The following is a 22,409-nucleotide window of genomic DNA, read 5'->3' on the forward strand; positions in this document are numbered from 1 at the left end:
ATAAGAGAAGAGAAACCAAAGCAAAGGGGTAGATGGACAAAATCCGGTGATCAGATGAGGGCTGGGTGGCATTATGGGTGGGAGGAATGAGATGAGTTTTTTGCATTCAATCACCATTTGAGAAAAGTTGTTGTTGTTTGGTTTACAAGTGTATATTGATTATTGAATTTTAAGCATTTGAGAAATTCTGGATGCAACCACCGATTGGTAACTTGGTAAGGACAAGTTAGAATATGAGATCTTCCATTGTTGGAGAAGAACTGAATGATAAATAGAATGATGAATTCGCACACCATGTTGTGATGTGATCACTGATCCGACTATCTGAATGCTGGCAGCACAGACCTTGCCCTTCACGGAATGAGCCCTTGAATCCCAAGAATGATAAAATGCATACACTGAACAGGGTTTTGGAACTTTGGGCTTTGGAAGAAGAAGAAGAAGAGGCCAAAAATTGTATCGTCGGGGCTCTCGCCGCCGATGGCCGCTGGTTCGAGTCACCTTCCGCTGTGGTAGTAGGGTTTGGTAGAGGAAAAGCAACAAAAACTCTACAAAATGGGAGAGAGAATGAGGGAAGTGTTTTTGAGTTGTATTTTGAATTTTTTGTGGCCGGTTGAACCGGCTAGCCCATGCTAACGGTGACACGTTAACGTTGGTCGATTGAGATTGGGGATAGGTGACAGTATAATCCACAAATACCCCCCTCCCCTTTTTTTTTTGCAGCCGGACTCCAATTTTTTTAGTTTGTTTTATGGCAAACGGACCATACATTAACCACGGTGTGACGGTATATAAGCAGTTCATAGGGGTACTTTTGCCTTTTCGTGCATTTTATTTCTCAATCGGCTTAAGCAGTTATGGTTTTAACTTTTAAAGGCGGTTGGGGTATCGTGTCTGGTTTATTCCGGCCCGAAAACGTCTTCCTCGATATATGAAGAAGACGATGACATACCCTAGAATCTCCCGTTAGTCTCAGAAGCCTAGAAATCCTTTGCTTAAGCGTTTCGAAGACGAGTGGTCATCTCCCAGAAGGTTCAGTCCGTTGTTGCAACCATGGAGACTGCAAACCCAGATTCACCGGAGGAAGTGAGGAACTGGCTTGAATTGCCTGCGGATGTTTTGTCTCTAATATTTATGAAACTTGGTGCCATTGAAGTCCTTGCTCGAGCTCAAGCTGTATGTTCTTCTTGGAGGAAGTTCTCTAAAGCGCCTCAGCTTTGGAGACGCATAGATATGCGGGAAATGTGGGATTACTTCGAGACCGAGTATGATCTAGAGAGAATGGCATTGCATGCTATAGATAGAAGCGATGGGCAATTGGTCGAATTCTCAGCGGAACATTTTGCAACTGACAAAGTTTTAGAGCGCATCATCGAGAAGTAAGATAACCCCATCCTCGTGTCGTCTGATGGTTTTCTTTCCTTTTTGCTTGTTTTTTAAATACCCCTCCGATGTTCGAAATCCTGCTTAAAAATTGCGTTGTTATTAATTATAAAAAAAATTGCGTTATTTTATTTTCGTCATGTATCGATAAAAAAAAAACTCTGAAATAACGTGAAAAGTTTTTAAACGGATTCTGCTAAATGCAAACTGCAAAGTTTCGTGTTGACTAAAGTTGTGATTGTGGATCACATTTTGTGGACAAAACAACATATTAGACTTCTATTGTATTTCTTTCTGAATTTTGTCCTTATGTTACGGTAATAAAGAACGCAGTTTCGAGGAGTGTGAAAGAAGAACCCGAAGACATGAAAAGCAATGGTATAACGGTCAAAGAGTAAGCGGTTTGGAAATAAATGCCATTAGATTTATATTTATCGGAAGGTTATTTATAATTTAAAACGTTCAACGATGTTCAATTAAAGCTTGTAATTTGTAAACAACGCTATAGGAGCCTCTTCTTGTTGCATACAACATAAGCATTTAAGCTTATTATTTGCAGTTTAAGACAGTTTAAAATATTTAAAATTGCGTACTAATGGTGCAACGCTAAAAGTGTTTGGAAGCAGCAGCCAGGTTTGTTGTTTCTGCAGCAGTATTTATGCAGCATAAATTATAGCTTTACGATATAATTATTGGCTTATTGCATTCTGTAATTTCATATAATTCCCCTTGCACTTATGTTTATTTGTATATTTTAAATGTTTACCATTGCTTTCTAATGATGCAAGGCTAAAAGCATTTGGAAACATCCGTCAGGTTTGTTGTTTCTGCAGTGTAAATTTTAGCTTTATACTAGAATTATTTGCATTCTGTAATTTCATATAATGCCCTTTGCACTTAAATTTATTCATTGAATGATGGTAATTGGTTATGCCATTTTGCACCAGTGTGTGTTTTTGGATCAGACATCCATGGATGATGGCTAAACTCCTCATGCAAATTATTGTGGAAGTAAAAAGGAACTGCTTTTTGGGAAAGAGTATCAAGGTCATAACAAGTTCTTACTCTGGTTTAATGGCTATTGAGGGGCATGACAATTAGAGTTCAGTGATTGGGTAGATCGGCTAATGCCTTGGCTGATTATCTTGCTAAACAAGGGGCTACTTGGGTTTCATTGTATATGGCTTCTCTGTAATTTTCTTTTTCCTTTGTTATGTTCTTTAACTAAAGGGTTGATGGTTTCTTCCATCTCCCCTCCTTAAAGGGGAGGTAGCATCTCGTGCCTCTCCCTAAATTGTACTATCTTTGACTTTGATTTAATAAACTTGACAATTCACTGATAAAAAAAAATCAGTCATTGCATAAGTAGAATTAGAGTGAGTTTTCTTTGAATTGGAATAGGATATGACAGCTTAGTTTGAGTCTTAGGATTATTGAGTCTAATAGTTTGATTCCTAAGACTATTATGAGTCTAACAGTTTGACTCCTAGGTTTATTATGAGTTTATAGTCTATAAATATGTACGGACGTTTTACACAAAGAGCAATGAAGTTTATGAGTTTTCTTCAGGTTATGCCAACTATGGTGAGTGATTCCCATGCCCTAGAGTGATTCTAGGCACCCTGTGAGTGATTTCCAGGTATTTTCTCTCTTCTTTCTCTCCTTATTTTCTCTCTTATTCCTTCAAGAAGCTATTACAGCCATCAACGGTCATAAAATTCTGATCAAAGAAGACCATTTCAACATTCTCCAAGGACTAGAACTGAGCTGATCCTACATCATGGTTGTAGGGGGTCTCCAAGTCCATGATTGTTCTATCCTATCATTGAGCCAAAGGTGCCACTTCCTACCAAGGTCTCCAAGTCCGCTCCGAGCTCACTTTGCTTGCTCTCCGCTTCGACAAGACCCCCTCCCCCCTTTTAACTAGTGCTATGCATCTTCATTCTTCTTAATATAAAAGATTTTTATTAAAAATAAAGAAAAATGAGATCCTTCTTCCTCTTCTTCCTCCTCATTCCTTTGCCCTTAAGGAGGCTTATGCCTCCTTGTGTTCAAGAGGCTTACACCTCTTACATTTTGAACTACGCCTCACACTTTTAGGTAGTGGAATGTCTCGCATCACGCCTCCGCGTTTTAAAACATTGGTTTGGATTACTACATGGACTAACATTTGCTAAGCAATTTAGATTCCACAACTTGGAGGTGGAAGATGGCTCTCAGGTGGTTATTTCTTGGACAAGATGCAGTACCCAAATCCCATGGATCTATAGGCACACAATTCGAGAAACTGAAAGTATTACAAGGGAGTTGAACGTTGCTTTTAAATGGCTGAGGAGAATAACAAATGGGGTGGCAGATACTCTAGTTAAACAAGGGGCTATTAGGCATCAATTGTTTTTTGGGCAAAGCTGTAAAATTGTAGTTTGGGGTGGAGAAATCTCCCACCCTATTGTAAACTTCAATTTTGACTTTAATAAAAGCTTCTCTTAATGATAAAAAAATGTTGCATTTAGAAAGGAAAAATAAGAACCGAGTGAACTACTAGTTATCTTCTTATTGTACTCTCAAATAAGAACTGGGTGAATTCAGTTACCTTTCTCTCATAAAAAAAACCTACTTATTGTACAATAACTACTTGTTGTACTAGTTATCTACTTATTGTATTCTCGTTTCATTGAAGATGTCTATGACTGGAACATAAAGCACTATGTAACTTTTTTTTTTATTTTAAGAAAAGGATACTTATTGAAAAAAAGGAAGGGGAAGGATGTACAAGAGGAGATACAACAATACCAAAATGGACCAAAAGCCAAAAACAACTCTCCTAGAATTTACAAAGGCATTGAGAAGTCGCTGTGCAAAAAATCCCTCCCCACCCCTGACTTGGCCAATTCATCAACGACACAATTCGATTATCTAGGAATCCATTTAACATGGCAAATCATACTAGACATGATTTCCAAGATCTCATTAAAACTGTAGTTGAATCTTCCAAGGGCCCTCCTTTAAATTTTTCATTTTTTTTTATCAGTACTGATGAGGGATTGATGATGCGCGATTTGGTGCTCCCTGCTGGCGGACAGCTCAGACGTCGAACTGAGTAGGTCGCCTGGCTGAGTTGCAAGAGAGAGATCAGAGTTTTTGGGTTGCTTTACACGGGGTGGGCACTCTGATGCTTAAGTCAACAAATTGAGAATGCGATTGCAAGAATGCAAGAGAACTAGAGTGCTTGAGTGCTAAATCGCGCGTGCCTTTTCAGAGGAAGGGGACACCTTTATATAGGCAAGCTGCCGTGAGGCTCACGAAGCGCGTCTGAGATCTCCGGTCTGTCTGGTTCGGAGGTGGTTTCATGCACGGAGGTGGACTCCGTGTAAGCAGGTAATGCTTATCCAATTGCGCCCGAAGTGGGCGGAGTGATAACCGGCTCTTCCGACGTGGTGTTGTGATCTCAGGGAAGTTGGAGACGATAGCCCACTTAAGGAGGAGGTTGCCCGACGCGTTAGGCAGGTCGCTAGCTGAACTCAGGTCAGGTTGGTGAAAGCGGGTTGCCTCTCATGCCGACTTGATGTCTTGTCGGGCCCATTCGCAGTTCGGTCTGCCGAGGGTCGTCAGGCAGGTCCGAGGTGTCCGAGGCGCATCCGTGGCTTACTTGCATGTTGCTGAGATGTTGTTTGACTGTTTTGAGGTACCATGTGTCCTCATGTCACTGGAGGGCCAAATCGCCCCTCATCAGTTGCCCCCACTCCCGAGTCGATGCTGGTTCGGCGAAGGGAGTAGCTTGCAGTCAGTCTTTGGTCCATGGTGACTCGACTTAAGCTTTACAACTAAGCCCAAAAGCACTGTGCCCTGTTAGCCCCTTGCTTTGCTAGTTGATCTACAATATTATTAGCCAACCTTGGGACCCACTGAAATTCCACCTGCCTATTACTTCACAATCTTCTGGCCTTTTTGATCTCATTCTGAAAGTACCATGGGGCTTTTTCAGACTGTTTCAGCCAACTGATGATTATTTTTGAATCTCCTTCTACTACCAATTTATTGACTCCCATTTCAACAGCTTTTTGTATCACAAATGCCATAGCATTCCACTCTGCTGTTATGGAGTCCCCTGGGCTGAGAGGGCAGGAATGCCCCTGGGCTGAAAGCACCACAGGGCTTTTTCAGATTGCTTCAGCCAACTGATGATTACTTTTGAATCTCCTTCGACTACCAATTTATTGACTCAACAGCTTTTTGTATCCCAAATGCATAGCATTTCACTCTTCTGTTATGGAGGCCCCTGGGCTGAGAGAGCAGGAATACTCCTTGAAACTTTTCATTCAGCAGATAACATTCTTGGAGTCTCCTTCCACTGCAGACGTCAAGCCCAAACAAGTCCACTACAAAACTACAAGGCAGAAGGCAAAGGTATCTGCTTCAGCAGCATCTACTACACCAATTAGCCCACTAAAGGCTCAGATCAAGTCCCCATTAGATTTAATAATTTACCCCCAATACCAGCTTGACCCCTGTAATTTAATGAGCTTCTACAACTGCCATCAAACTGAAGTATAAACTCCATAGGGGGTCTAGGAGGTCTCCCATGGAAGTGCATCTAAGAGTTAAGTAACAGAAGAATTATCCCTAGTCTTCTAAGGAAGAGTTTTTTTTTTCCTTCAAAAGACCCTTTTATTCCACTTCTCCTGGATACACCACATTATAGTATGCACTACCACCTTCCTATACAAGATACCTCTGTTGCGTGGTATATAACCTAGCCATTGCTCAAGGAAGTTCCCAATAGAATATTGGGAGAGGGGGGGGGACCTAAATACCAATATTCCCTCTCTCTTCCTTAAAGTACTGGTATAACTTCATTCATTATATTGTAGTGAGTTTTGGGGGTCAATATGCTGTTAGTTCTTCGGATGATCATAATTAGGGCTTAGCAAAAGTTTTTTTGAAAAGTGGAGTGGGTGTCAAACCATTAAGGAGCTATGCCTTCTTCTTTTAAAGTTATTTGATTACTGTACCGTGTATGGTTCTCCCATTTAACTGGTTGGTTCAATTCCAAAACACCCAACTTTAGCGTTTCATTTACCCCCTATCTTTATTTAACAACCCACCTTTACCTCTAACAATGAACAAGTAATTGTTTCCATCAATATCAGATTGTTTGTGATGGCTATGTTTTCTGGCCCAATTGGAATAGGGGACTCATTGAGGGCTGAGATTTTAGCAGCTCTGGAAAGGATTCAAAGGGCTAAGGACTTGAACATAAACAAGCTGATCTTAGAAGGAGACTCTGAAACTGTAGTGAATTGGTTAAAAGGAGAAGACTCAAGACTATGGAGCTACAGCAATGAAAAGAGGAAATACAACTGGCTGACAAAAGATATGGAAGTTCAATGCACTTGGATAAAGAGAAGTGCAAACTCTTTTGCAGATGGGTTAGCTAGACAAGGGGTGAATAGGAGCTCTGTTTTTTGGGCTCAACTGTAATTCTTTCTGTTTTTTGGCTTTAGTGGCATTTGTAGGGAGTTAAGTTACTTTAGCTCCCGTTGAATGTTTTTTAGCATTTAATCAATTAATGTAATCTCTATTATTGATTAGAGAGAGAGAGGGAATCCTTGAATCCTTCAACCTCAAGGCATGAAGATGAAACTGTATGGCTGTGTTTGGTTTGATAGAAAATAAGAGAGATAGAAAGTTTTGAGAAAGTTCTTAAGGAATCTTACAAAATTTGTGAAATCTCAACTTCCTACTTTCTCTTATTTTTCTATTAAATAAGCATAGCCCAAGGGAAAATATGGATATAAGTGGCCAACAAAATTGGTACTCAGAACTCTCTCTCTCTCTCTCTCATGTAATGACTATGTAGTACACCAATTTGCTGGTTGTTCACCTTTTACCTCACAATACTTGCACTCTTCTGGTCTTTTGGCAAGGAATATATTATTGTGATTTTGTTACCTTTTTTACTCTTTCAGATCAAGTCCTTTGATATGCCTTCGATTAGTGTCTTGCTATCATGTTAGCGACGAGGAATTGATGGAGGTAGCCAAGAAATTGCCCCTATTGGAGGAGCTTCAACTGTCCTATTGCTCATTTTCAAAGGAAGCAATTGAATTCATAGGACGCATGTGCCCTCATCTAAAATCCTTTAGACTGAATCACCAGGGGTATAGGTGCTCCCATATAGATTCTGATGAGGAAGGGCTTGATGAGGAAGCGTTTGCTATAGCAAAAAGCATGCCTGAATTGCGCCACCTCCATCTTTTTGGAAATATGATGACCAATGTTGGTCTGCAAGCCATTATTGATGGTTGTCCCCATCTTGAATCTCTTGACCTGCGTCAGTGCTTCAATGTCGATCTAAGCGGATATTTGGGAAAGAGGTGTGCAGAAAGAATCAGACATTTGAGACATCCTAATGACTCCACTGATGACTATGAATTCAATGCAGAAATTCATAATGATCCATCTTTTGCTGATGATTATGCGTCTGGAAGCGGAGGTTTTGATGATGATTATGACGACTACACCAGATATCATGATGTCAACTTCCCTGACTATGAAGATTTAGACTTCGGGTTTTTTGGTTTCTGAAGTTTTTTTTTTTTTGGATAGAAAAGAGTGGTTTTATGATACTCATATTTTAGATTTGATTTAAGTGTTATGTTACCGAAAATCTATATTTTTGGGTGGTGGGAGTGTAGATCAGCCAGTTTCTAGCTTCTTTTCTCTCAAAGCAAGAAAGCAAGTCAAGCTACAATTGTTATTATGACCATCTTCTAAGGTTTATTGTAGTCATTTGGTTTGATTCTGGGTTGTTTTCCGTGTTTTGCAGGCGGGTTTTCTGTCATCAAGGGCATGGGTGCCTAATATTTGCTTCTCAGAATGTGGAATATAATTGCCATCTCTTTTATTCTAAAAAAACTTGTTGGGTGATTGTTTTGATTTGTGAATATTCTTCTCTTCTCATGTGGATTGTGGGATGTCATGATTTGGGTTTATAGATCCCAATTTTTGGGATGTAGTAGTGGAAATGCAGGGAGAATTTATTTAACAAAAAAAACTTTCCTTACCAACAAATAAATTATTAATCATTTAATATTAACTAAATTATATAATTAAATTAATTAATAAATAAATACTTTAATAATTACTTATTTTAAATATTAAACTAATAAAATGTAAAAATACTAAATAATTAAAATAATTAACTAACTATGGATTTTAAATAATCAATATATAATTAATAATAAAATATTAAATAATAGAAAAGTATTATTAATTAATTAATAATTAATTAAGTAATGAATAAATAAATAAGAGTTTTATTATTAATCTAATTAATGATTCAATAAAAATAATTAAATAGTAAAAATGTTAAATACTTAAAAAATTATTAATAAGAAATAAATTATTAATTAATTTATAGTAAATATTAATAAAATAAAATTTAAAATATTAATTATTAATTAATAGTTAATTATATAATTATAAGTATTAATTAATTATAAAATTATTTCGTTAAAATATTTATAATTAATAATAGTAAAATATAAAATAATAAAATATTACTAATTAATTAATGATTGTTATTAAAGTTGATTTTTCCATTATTTTCCCTTTTGCAACCAAAACAATAGAAGGGCATGATACGGGAAAAACTTATAACTAATCATCTGGCATCATAAAACTATAAAGGTGGTAACGTGGTATTAGTCAAAATTCATGGGGAGTTTATTCGTCAAAATTATTGTAGTAATCATGCCTTTCTGGTATTATAAATACTAGTATAATGGCACATGCATATAAGGGGGCGTTCCTTTTTTTGGATTTTGAGAGGGGAAAAGTTGGTCAATGGGATTTTGATTCCTATTGACCAAAAATCCTATGTTATTTTTTTAGATTTATGTGGGGACCAAGGAAACTTTATTTTTCTAGGTATCACTTATTCGGGTAAGTGATACTTATTTCCTAGGTGGGTAAATAACTTTCCCACCTTGGGGGAAAGTTGCCAACACTTGAAAAGGGCAAAAATGCCCCTTGTAATAATGGATTTTTATGGATAAAATGGTCACTGCCTTATTTAAATAGGAAATAAAAGAACATAGGTAAATGCACTTACCTAGGTAAATCTTTCCTGGGAAACAAGTAACTTACTGAAATGCGAACGGGACCTAAAAGGTAAAGGGTAAAGATAAAAATTGATATTATGAACTCAAATTTAACTTTTATGCAAGGTTTTTTAAAACTGGTTGGGACAAAGAACCGTTCTAGGGTCCGGCTCCCGAGTCGAACGGTCCAATCGTTTGGACTGAACAGACAACCCACTTTGACAAAAAAGACTAAAAACCGTTGTCTGTGTCTATAGTTCAACAGTCCGACCCCCTGGGTCAATGGTGGCCTACTTTGACAAAAAAGGCCAAAAACCGTTGTTCGTGTCTATGGCTCAACAGTTTGACCCCCTGGGTCAATGGTTCACTAACCAAATCAATAGTTTTTGGTCAAAAAAGCAGTTTCGGGGTGAAACAGAACCGGTCAGGTGAGTATTTCTAGTTTTTTGGTCCGACCGTCTGGTCTAATCTGGTTTTGAAAATACTGCTTTTGCTTTTATGACTGCATAGATTCCCGAAAAAGTTCCTTAAAAGGGCCTGCTCTTAAATTTCATCCACCTTAGTTGCACATGCCAGTGGTTCTCAGGCCTGGGTATGAAACGGAGAAATCTGCTATTGAATTTGGCAAATGTTGTCGAGTTGCACTTGGTTTTAAGTTCCAACACTCCAACAGGTTTGTTGGGTTTGGATCAGTGTTAGTCGTGTTGAACGTCGAGTCCGGATTTCTTACCCATGACAACTCTACCACATAAGACATAACATCGCAGCCACACATGGAAACACCTCATTCTCTTATATGTTATTATGCATGAGGAGATGTTTCCAATGCACAGAGGTAGTGTTTTATGGGTAGGCGTAGATAGAGTTCTTGTAGGTAGGAGATCGGGAGTCTTGCACATCGCCCATCTTTTATAGACGGCTGGGATTTGTTGAAATAAAAACTGAAACCAGTCAAAAAGGCAAAATAATGCTGGGCCTAAGATCAGATCTTATCCCTTACAACCATATTGGGTGATTGCTCCAAGTGTAGCTGTAGGAAGACCGGATCTGCTCCTCACACAGGGCGCCTCACACGCACATCCTACAATGCATTGGGAACATCTCCCATACTTATAAGTTATTATTCACGGGAGATGTTCCCAATACAAGGTGGATGTACCTGTGAGGCGCCTCTATATGAGGAACAGATCCCGTTCCGGCTGTAAGACCGATATCTTAATTCTTAACCTTGACGGTTGGATTGGAGTACGAACAACCATGCAAAAGATGCTGTAATATTTTAATGTTGCATTCTTCATTTCCTTTTGTTTTGGTATTTGCGGGAATGGAGCGATCCAGCTAACACACCAACTGAGCCACTCCTCAGTTGGTAATGGTTCATTCTTTAAACGATGATAAATGAGTATAGATTGCATGATTCATGTGTACATGTACTTTCACTATTTAACTGCCATGTCATGTTTACATTGACAAAACATGTGTTGAGAAAGTCATAAAAACATAGTGTTTAAAAAAGGCCATTCTGCTGGTTTTGGAACCAGCAATAGCATACAAATAACGTATAGAATCGAGCTTCAAAATATGGATGCATCATGATACACTTTGGATACAAGTAAATACGGTGGAAAGATATGAATATGTTTGCATATATTAAGGAAATTGCATTATTAACATTACATTCAAGATTGAAATGACCATGAATAAGATTTAAATATATAAAAAATAAATACTTTAATGGTACATATGAAGAAATACATCACAATCAAATATAGTATGATACATAAATGTCATGGAATGTTATTGACAATGCATCAATTAATTAAGGGGATGTTTTACAACATTAATGTTTTTGTTTTCATTTGTTTTGGAATTGCTACATCAGCAAAATAATAAAGCTTTGTTCTGAATTAAACTCTGTTTTTGTTTTCAAAGGAAAAAACAAGTTGGTTTTGTTTCAAAAAAAGTACATGTTTTAAACCAACAAAATATTAGTTTTTAAAACAAAATCAAATTTTTTAGTATTGAAATTATATGATTTATGGAACATGATGTTGAATAATTAGATGAAAACATGTTTTTGAAACTAGATTCAAGAATATGTTTTCAAGAACATGCTTTTAGTTTCAGTTTTGAAAACAAAAAGCACATACAAAACCAAGAGCATGTTTCTTGCGTTTTTATTTTAAGAAACAACTTGTTTTCAAACAAAATGGTTTTGATTTGTTTTTGGAACAGGAAACAAGAAAAACAATTCACATTATAGAATGCCCCTTAAGAGTCCAATGCATATATTACATAAATTTTTACAAATTACCACATGCATATATTACATATATTACATTGTTATGTTATAGTATGTGAAAAATTTATGTTGTCGGAAGACATGATGCTGAAAGAACTTTGACCAAATCAACCCCCACCTCATTGGTATATATATATATATATATATATTTAAAAGATTCAAGAGAATGTCGAAGTCCAAAATACATATCATGTAAATTCATAAATTTTAATTACTAAAAAAATATCCTATTATCAATATTTTATTTTCATAATTTTTCTAAAATTAAAACAATTTTTATATAAATATGGATTAGTGGATTTGATAGATTGTTCATTTTATTAAGATTTATAAAATAGTACATTTAATTTTTATTTGAGCATTATTGTATATTATTATTTATTTGGATTATGTATGGCCCCCAAATTAAATAAAAGTTATGTTATTTTACTAATTAGCTGTAACTCATGGATTAAGGTATTGATATGATACTCTCAATACGGGGCGTATTGTATCCATATTTATGGTCATGGATACGGGATACACCATGATTAGATACGTATCTCACGAGTAATGTGTATCGACACAATACGCTTCCGTATTGGGCCATATCGTGTCGTATTGGTGGATATTGTTCGATACACACCGATACAGAGGCGTATTCGTGCCTAGTTTGACAAAACTATATATTTACTACTTTTGGATTGTTTTTCATCTTTAATAAAAATTAAAATTAGTATTATGAAAAATGAAATAAATAATTTAAGATTTAATTTTTTCAAAAATTTTAATAAAAACTAAAAATTATAAAAATAATATAATTCCTCTACCTTAGATTATTTATATATTTTTATTTTACACATAATTATATGTTAAAAATGAAAACATAGTTATTATTTGAAAAAAATAGAGTTATTATATAAAATACTAAACAAATAAATTTGTCCAACAAAATTAATGGAAAACAGAAAATTATAATTATAAAAACTGAAATGAATAATTTAAGATTTAATTCCCCAAAAAAATCAATAAAAACTGAAAATTATAAATAATTTATTTTATCTACCTAAAATGATTTGTTTTATTTTACAATTATATGTAAAATAAAAGCATTATATATTAAAAATGAAAACATATTTATTATTTAAAAAATAGTTGTTATTTAAATAAAAATAGTAAATTAATAAATATTCCCAAAAATTAATAAAAGTGAAAATTATAATTATAAAAATTGAAAGAGTGATAATTATTGTATGATGTTTGGATGTTCTAGAGTCCCGGTATTGTTTGTTGCAATATTTCTCTTCATATAACCTATTGAAGTATGCATTTCTCATGTGCTTATATTTTTTTTTTTGTAGATAATTCACTTTTGGCTTAAAATTATTAACGTATTTATGTGATTTGCATGCATTTTCTTAGTGTATCCAAGCATTTCTATATCTTTCGTTTGTATTCATACATTTCCAAAACGTATTCGTGTCTTTATCTGTATTCGATTTATCCGATATGATACCCAATACTAATACTTTGATCTTGATTATAAGATCATACGGTTGTCCTTGTGTGACTTGAGGGATTTATTGAATGCCGTTCAAATTAATTAGGTGGCAAATGCAACTCCATTTCCTTGAAAGGTATTATAGTTGGTTAGCAATTGGTGATGGCTGAATTGGTGGAATTTTGAGACTCAAGAATCAAGATCAAATTGGCTGAATTGTGTAGCCTCAAGAGCATACGAGTACCAAAAAAATAAGATTCAATCTAGATTTGACAATGGGACTGTAAAAATTGGGAACCTAAAGCCTTAACGGGTCCTGATTAAATGATAATTTGCATGGGTTAATTGCCCGGTTAATCAGTAAAATTGGGACTTATAAAGCATTCTGGTTTTTAGTCTGGTTCGAGTCTTATAACATTGGTTTTACCGTTTTAGTACCCAAACACAGGTCAAAGTAGGTATAAGCTGGGGAGCGTTATGTGATGGGACGATGGGATTGAACATTGTCGGAGGGCTTTGGCTTTAGCTGAGCTATGTTGAAGAAGCTACTAAAACTAGCTTTCATTTGATTTATAAGCTGAATTGAAGCATATTCCTGCTTTTTAGACTTTTCATATAGGACCCACCTTGCAAAGCTATCGCAAGAAGCCGCTTCCTGAAAATCTTCCCAAACTAAACGGTCACTGAATCAGCCATCTACCAGCAAAACTCAGACTTCAATAGATGAGGTCTGAGATAATTTTAAAGGCTTTCAGCTCGGACGGTAGGACCCTTTAATTCGTGGCCTGCGCCTGATAGAGATCAATGCTGCAAACTGCAATGACTGACTCTATATATGTAGAGTATCTACCAAGCACCGTTCCGTCTGCTTTTTACGTACGAGTGCCCTATTACGACGAAAGTTCAAAACATGTTCCTTCTAATATACGTCGACATGGCCCATGGGACCCACACTTGGGTGTCATGAAGTGGGGAATAAGGGTAACGGTCATTGAAAATCTCCTAATCTGGGGAAGTTCGATAGAAGCTTCTCCAAGTTGGAACTTCTCAACCGTGCACTTGAATTTAATAGGTTAGATATTGCCAGGCCCAGGCCCAGGCCCAGACCCCAGCAACGAAACAAACAATAAGGATAAAAGAGATGAGAACCCCTATCGACCTTACTTTATTTTATGTTTTCATTGAGAGTAGGGTCTATTTTATTTTTATCTCACTTTAATTTCTTTCAACTTCAAATATGTTGGGGCAATATTGGCAGGACCTAGGTGTCTTCCAAGTGACGAATGTCCAATAGGAGTAGCGTTTTCTTGGTACTTTCGGTTTTGGATTTTAGGAGGTAAGTTGTATTAATGCTGGGCCCAGCCTCAGCGTTTAATATACACTTGTCTCTTGAAAAAAAGGGAAAATCTATGATACGGGAAAGATATAATATGGAAAGAGTTTTGATCAATCAACATCTACCCATGAATTTTGATGAATAACACCTGATTTGCTAATATGTTCATGATTTCAGTTTATTAGTCAATTGTTTTTTGGATATTATATCTTTTCCATATCATAGTCGAACCTTTAAAAAACAACAGGAAACCAGTCTGATAAATGATAATCAAGTTGCTTAGGCCTTCTTTTAGCAGTTTTACTGGATTTGGGTATCATCTAGATGAGACAGTAATGGGCCATCAAAATTCACTTTTGGTTGTGATAGTTTATCTATCTGGCTTTTGTGAATTGCAAACAATAACATGACTATGCTCCCAAGTAATTTTCTTAATACTCCCAAGTAGTTCTATTTATTAGATGGGATGCGCCTAGGCCTAGCAAAGCCCAATCTAACACTGGTATGTGTGGTCTATAGCCATCTACTAAGGCTCAGTTTGGAAGGAGTACAAATACAAATATGTAGAGTGTAAAATCTTATTTTTGTATTATTTTGTATGTATTTGTTCGGTATATATTTGTATTTATACTCTTTCTAAACTGAGCCTAAGGAAATCTTAGTGTATAAATAATACTTACCTGATAACCGCTGTGGTTAATTAATTAATAAATAATAATAATAATAATATGTTATGCAGAAGACTATATCATAAGTTTTCAAACAGCTTATGAGCTCAAAAATGTCTGATCAGAGCAGAGGTAAGGTTTAAAGTATCATACACCTCTTTAGAGCAATTTTATTTGCACTAGTACAAAAGCATAGGAATACAAATGAAAAAAAATGTAAATTCTCATTTAATTTTATTTTGGGTTTTACTTTACTCTGTTTCATGGCTTAATTTACTTCATTTGTACTGCAATCAAACAAAATTAGTTAAAATTTGAAACAAAAATAGGTTAAAATTTACATTCAAATCATTTGCACTGCCATAATTTTCCATCAGTGCAAATTTATTCACATTGCAACCAAACACAACCTTATAAGCAATTATTTCCATACCCAAAAGATATGATACTATATACTGGATACGCCACATGTCAATACTTTGAAGTTTGAACCTTGAGGTTAAAGTAGAGTCTCTGCACTGTATGAACCGGTGCGACCTGCATGCATCTTGCCGTGAATCTAGATCTGCTCCTCACTGAGCGCATCTCACAAGAACCTCATAGCCTTATCCCACCGTGTATTAAAAAGTAGAAACATTACCCGCACTTTGTATTGTTATTTATGGGAGATGTTTTCAATACAAGTGGGACGGGGCTGTGAGATGCGCCCCCTGACCCACTCCATTAAAGCATTAATTAAGACATTAACCGACTAATCCACTAGGGTAGTAACTAGTAGTAGTAAGGCTTGGCGTGTAGCATCTCGCACCGAATCAAGAATCTTGACATGATAAGCTCATCGTTGATCGTACGGTTTAGACAAAAATAAGATATTTTTTCAATAATTTTTTATTAGACTTTGTACGCATCAAACTTCAGGCATTCAAGATCTCTTAGAGAGGGGTCATTTTTTTGAGATTTTAAGAGGGGAAAATTGGCCAATGGGGATTAGGGAACTCGTTCTTTCTTTTACTTTATGTGAAGATGAGGGAAAGTTTATCTTCATGGGTATCACTTACCTATGAAGGGACAAAATAATGAATTTTTTATGATTAAAATGGTTATTGCACTATTTACCTATAAAATAAAATAAAAACATGGATAAATACACTTATCCTAACAAAATTTATTCAGATAAATAATTTATCGAAAAGTGAACAAAATATGGCGAATCTTTGTTTATTATATTGTGACCACAAACCACATGTAGTTCTGAATTCTGAATCACTAAACGCTCTCATTTTGAGTTATTTTAAATATTTTTGTACTTGGATGTTTCTGTATAACAGATTTTTTTTAAATCATTTTAAGGAACTAATTTCAGATTAGGGAAAACAACAACTTAGTACTTACAAGTAGAACGCCCACGTTTATGTTCAACAATGAACATTCCAAAAGGATCAAAACACACACATGTGACACTATCACACTATTATGGTACACACACACATACCCCAACGGTCCAACCGGAAAACAAATCACTCGGTGTTTTTCACTTTTCAGCTTCCAGTTTCACACTGACCAAGTGACCAGTCCACCGACCGCTTAGAAGTGGTATTCTTGTAAATATATTGTCAAACGAGGTTTTGAAATGAAAGGTGCTTTTTCGGCTTTATCATCCGTAGGATCTTCAATGGGTCCAACTGTTTCAATTCCCTTGGGCCCCACCGCTCTTTCCTCCTCATGCTTCTCGTTCAGCCCTTTTACCTCTAGCCCTAAGGATGCTATACCTAGTTTGCAACCAGAGCTCCAAAACTCGAGCAGGTACGATTTGGCGTCATTCAGGGGTATTTACGTCATTAAATGCTGGAAGAGGACAATACAGTTGGGGCACATTGGTCTCTCCGTGGGAGTGGAGTATGGTTCCCTAGAATTTCTATTGTTTCTTTCTATATAAACGAGAGATGCTTCTTGTTAAAGCAACGGGGAAGCACTGGGAGAAACATGGAGGTTGAGAAACGGAAGCAGATAGTGTCAATGTTAATTTCAATTTCAGTCTTCGTCTGCATCATGTCAGTATGGAAGGTGGTGGATTGCCAGCTCCCGATTCCCACCAAGTTTGATGGATTCGTCTACAAGGGTCGAGGAGTTCACGATGATGCAATCCTCATTGAAGCTTTCCTCGACCCGGTCTGCCCGGTCAGCAGGGAGTCTTGGCCCCCTCTGAAGCAGGCTTTCGACCACTACGGTCATCGCCTTTCGCTCATTATTCACATCTTCCCATTGCCGTCAGTATTCTCTCTTTTTAATTTTTATCTCTGCTTTGCCTCTTTCGTAAATTCAACCGTTCGAAACCAGATTATATCTTACGGCATTTGCTTGATTGTCTATGTCTATGTGAATATCTCATCAGATTTTCTTGCGCTTTCAACAAATTTGAGTATTGCTACTTTACTTTTTTACTTCTTCCATCTTGTTCTCTTCTCTATACGAGTATTTACTCTGATTTTTGAGATTTTGTGCGAGATTAAAGCTGTTTGCTCTTTACTTGTTGCTGAAGATGGTCAATGGGTTTTCTTCACAGCATGTGTGTCGTGTGGACTATGGAGAAGCAAAATAATCATAACGTTTATTTTTATTTTACACCCATTCAAATTTATTGCATGAATTCGGGTATTTTGAACAGAATAATTGAGTTATTTTGAGTTGAGTTGAGTTGAGTTGTGTTTAGGATTATGAGATTTTCTAATCTGATCTGATGTCCGTTCCTAGTTCCTACCATGCAACATGGCCTATTTTTTAAATGATATATTTTTCTCTTCATTGAAATAAATGTGACAAATTTCCATGTGGAAATTGCAGTTACCATGACAGTTCTTTCTCTGCTAGCCGTGCACTACATATTGTAAATAGAGTGAATGCATCTGTCACATACGAAGCGTTGGAGACGTTGTTCCAGAATCAGGTTGGTGATTTTTTTTTAAATAAAGTTAATTATGTGTAGCAGCCATCTTAAATAACCAATTTTATGAAGCTTTTTCATTTTCGCTGTTGTAGTTCACTCCATATCTGACATGTTTTTGCATAAGATTTGTAAAAGCTATTTAAATTTTCTTTTCCATATACTTTGATTCATGTATTCCTTTTTTAAGTAGTCTAATAAATTCAACTTGATGGTTAAGATGATATAAACTAGATTCTGAAAATCCCCTTTCAGAGGCCTGATGGCCGTTGGTAAAACATCATTACACACCTCTGAATTCTGCAAATTCCTCTTAAAATTCTCAGAGGTGATATCCTTCTAAATCTTTATTCTCTAAAGCCCAGAATGACTGGATTTAGTAGGCACATCAAAGTAAGCACGTTAAACGAGCATTTGATAAATATTTGACAACTGTCAAAAGTGAGTATTGATCTTTTTCAAGGGTAGGGTGAGGGTATTTTAAGGGATACATGTCAAAAAAATTTTCAAGTGCTTATTGAACGTGCTTACAACTTCATGCCTACCTCATCCGAACCCCTAAATTCTAGGGGTGCAACCTGGGTGGGCCCAACCCTAACGCAGCGTAACCCGCATTTTTGTTGGGCCTTGGGCTTATAAATTCATGCTTTTAATTTTTTGGTTTGGACTTAGGAATTATTTTGTATGCATTTGTGTATTTGTACTTCTTCCAAGTTCCAAACTAAGCCTCAGTGAAACTTTGACAAGTATAAAAGTAAAACCTGGTGTTTGCTTATCTCAGGAAATATTTAATTTATTTTTCCTATATTATCTCTTTCTATTCCTATTTTTCCTCTCATACTTATATATACCATCTATTCTTTTTTTTTTCATTTTCTTTATTTAAATCTATAGTAACATTTCCTATTACGATTAGATTTCTATATACAGTTACACACCGAGTTCTATATGTATTTCCTTTCTGTCAAAACTGAAACAAAACTTAAAGAATTTTCTACAAAATTTAGAACATTGAATCCCTAGTGTCATAAAAAAAGTGCGAATGATATGGCTGCTATAATTTGCCTCCAGATGTATCTTGATGGTAACTGAAGATTAAACAAGGATTTAACTATAGAGGAGGGCCCAATGAAGGTAGAGGCTTTGGTTTTCTTTGACAGCACTAGAGTGAACTTTCTTTTTTCAACCGAGTATTTTCTTTTTTCAATTGATCCAAAATTGTTGGACATGCATTAATTGGATTGTTTTTTTATCATATATAAGTCTGGTATTCCACCACTGTCAACCCTGTGTGAACAATTTGGAAAATACAGAGTGAAGTAGAACCATCCAAGTTTACCACATAAACAATTAGACATCATTATCATTTTCCATAAAAATGAAATATGGTTTCTGATCATTGAAATTCAAAGGTTCACACTGGTTCTATGCATATAGAATGCAGGCATTAAAAAGGAGAGATTTTACAATTAAGAAACCTTTGGAAGTCTAAACAGTCTGTATGAATTTCTTGAGTTCATGAATACTGAACTTGGTGAATATGGATCTTTTAACAGGAGAAGTTTTATAATAAGGAAGTCTATAAGAAGTCTAAACAATCTACTGATCATCTTATTGCGAAGCTAGTGGCAAAAGTTCTTGGAAACAACTCGTTATCTGTAATCGAATCTGGGTTTGAGGACAAACAAACAGAGCTCGCTGCAAGGTTTTCCTTCAAAGTAAGATCTTGAACTTTACTTTCAGTAGATCACTAATTGGTCTCCCACCCTACCCACAGACCACATGATAAACAATCTGAGTGTCTGACCATGCCAGTTAATGAGAACCAGTTTCATTGTAATCTGAAGTACATATCATTTGCTTTTCATTAACTTTTCAGTTTCATATTTTTATCATTTTAGTCCTTTTAAATACAAGCTTTTGTTTTGCAGTATGGATGTTCAAGAGGGGTGATAGTGACACCTTCTTTCTTTGTTAATGGGTTTCAATTGCCTAACGCTGGCTCAGCTGTTGATTTTGAAGGATGGAGGAACATCATTGATCCACTAGTTGAAGTACGGGGCCAGAGGGAGGATATTCCTCATTACTTCCAATGAAGGGTACCCCTTTGTTGTAGGATTTTCATGAAGGATAAGTATAAATAGTTTCAATTAGATCATCACTAATAGTGTCCATGTGAATGATACAACTAGAGTATAGGCTAATGTTAGTTGCTTATTGCTAGGTAGTTTATCAACTTTTTGCACTTTGAGTTTCAGGACTTGGTTCTAATGGAAGTAGAGTTAATTTGTACAAGTCTACAAAAGCTCAGAGAACATTGTACATTGGAGAAAGCTTATGAAAGTTTTTGGCTATCCAGTAGCTTAGTATGTTTTTATTGTATTCATTTGATGACCTAGTGCCATTACATGGGAGTCCTGGCATTCTTACTGATTATATGTGTAATTATGTATTACTCATTTTCCTATTCACTTTTAAGCCCCAAAGCACAAATCCTAAACTTTGGCTTAAAAAGCACAAATACAAACATTAATGCATATATACATATTGTTAAGAACTAAGAAAGAGAAGAGACAGATATTGAGGAGAAAAGAAATTATCTTCTTCAAACTGAGAACAACATTGGCTATTTAAATAGCCTTACATAACAAACTGAACAAGAATTAAGCAATCCATGTCTAACAACTCCTAGAAACATGGTAAGACTAAAACAAACAAATAATGACACCCTTAAGAATAGGGATTTATTGGACTAGGCAGTAACAAACCAACTCAACATTTCCTCCCTTAAACTGATTGCCATAAGCATCAATTTTTATCATTTTCAGAACAAATTCCTAATGATGCTCGCAGCTTCAAGAAAACATCTAGCTTGAGTGACTTTGTCATTATATCAACTAATTGATCTTGTGTGCTGCAATAAACTAATTCCGCAGTACCAGCCTTTGTGAGCTCTCGAAGGAAATGAAAACGCACATCTATATGCTTACTACGACCATGCATTATTGGATTTTTTGAAAGCTTGATTGCAGAACTACTATCACAATTAATAATAGTTGTCTTGCCTTGATTCAGACCCAATTTTTCCAGCACTCTTTTCAGCCATACTGTTTGGCAAGCACACGAAGCTGCAGCGATAAATTCAGCCTCAGTGGTAGATAGACTTACTACTGGTTGCTTTTTTGATAGCCAAGATACTACTCTTGAACTCAATAAAAATACACAACCTGAAGTGCTTTTTCTATCTTCCAAATCTCTAGCATAATCACTATCTGTGTAAACAATAAGTTCATTGTTTCCTCCCTTCTTATAGAAGATTCCAAAGTCAAGTGTTCCCTTCAAATATCTCAGCACCCTTTTTGCCACTTGTAAATGAAGCTTAGTAGGATTCTCCATAATACCTACTTATAAGACCAACTACGAACATCACATCTAGTCGAGTAGCAGTTAAATACATGAGACTACCCACCATTTGTTTAAAGTGAGTCTTGTCTACCTTAGCTCCACCTGCATCTTTCACCAGCTTACAACCTGGAACAATATGATTGTGAACTGAATTGCTTCTATCCATTCCAAACCTTTGCAGCACCTCTGACGCATACTTTTTCTGATTAATAAACACACCATTTGATTTCTGCAACACTTCGAGACCAAGAAAATACCTCATTTTGCCAAGATCAGTCATGTCGAACTCATGCTTCATGGAATCTTTAAATTCTAAGACCATCAATTCATCATTTCCAGTAAAGATGAGATCATCAACATACAAACTGATAATCAAAACTTTACCTTCTTTTCCTGTCTTGATGAACAAAGTACGCTTGCAGTCACATCTTTCAGAACCTTCTTTCATGAAATATGCTTCTATACGACTGTACCAAGCACGAAGTGCTTGCTTAAGCCCATAAAGTGCCTTTTTTAATTTATAAACATTGTGTTCATGTCCTTTTTGCACATAACCACAAGGTTGTTCCACAAAAACCTCTTCTTTTAACTCACCGTAGAGAAACGTAGACTTTACATCTAGCTGATAGATAGCCCATCCTCTTTGAGCTGCAAGAGCCACCACCAAACGAATTGTTTCCATACGTGCCACAGGTGCAAATACTTCTGTATAATCTATTCCATACTGCTGAGAATATCCCTTCACTACAAACCTTGCCTTGTACTTGTCTACTTCTCCATTTTCATTAA

The 22,409-nt window shown here is 36.0% G+C and overlaps 2 protein-coding genes across 2 annotated transcripts; both read left to right on the forward strand.

Moving 5' to 3' along the window:
* The first annotated feature begins 895 nt into the window (after window positions 1-895).
* On the forward strand, window positions 896-8,185 carry LOC104603872 (F-box protein SKIP19-like). Its single transcript, XM_010268040.2, has 2 exons — window positions 896-1,379; window positions 7,353-8,185. The coding sequence occupies exons 1-2, from the start codon at window positions 1,054-1,056 to the stop codon at window positions 7,969-7,971; spliced, it is 945 nt and encodes a 314-aa protein (XP_010266342.1). The 5' UTR covers window positions 896-1,053; the 3' UTR covers window positions 7,972-8,185.
* Window positions 8,186-17,088: 8,903 nt separating this feature from the next.
* On the forward strand, window positions 17,089-20,584 carry LOC104603660 (uncharacterized). Its single transcript, XM_010267739.3, has 4 exons — window positions 17,089-17,541; window positions 18,116-18,218; window positions 19,772-19,933; window positions 20,147-20,584. The coding sequence occupies exons 1-4, from the start codon at window positions 17,117-17,119 to the stop codon at window positions 20,309-20,311; spliced, it is 855 nt and encodes a 284-aa protein (XP_010266041.1). The 5' UTR covers window positions 17,089-17,116; the 3' UTR covers window positions 20,312-20,584.
* The last annotated feature ends 1,825 nt before the right edge of the window (window positions 20,585-22,409 follow it).

Source organism: Nelumbo nucifera, chromosome 5 (genome assembly GCF_055504915.1).
Source record: "Nelumbo nucifera cultivar China Antique chromosome 5, China Antique-T2T, whole genome shotgun sequence".
NCBI lineage: Eukaryota > Viridiplantae > Streptophyta > Magnoliopsida > Proteales > Nelumbonaceae > Nelumbo > Nelumbo nucifera.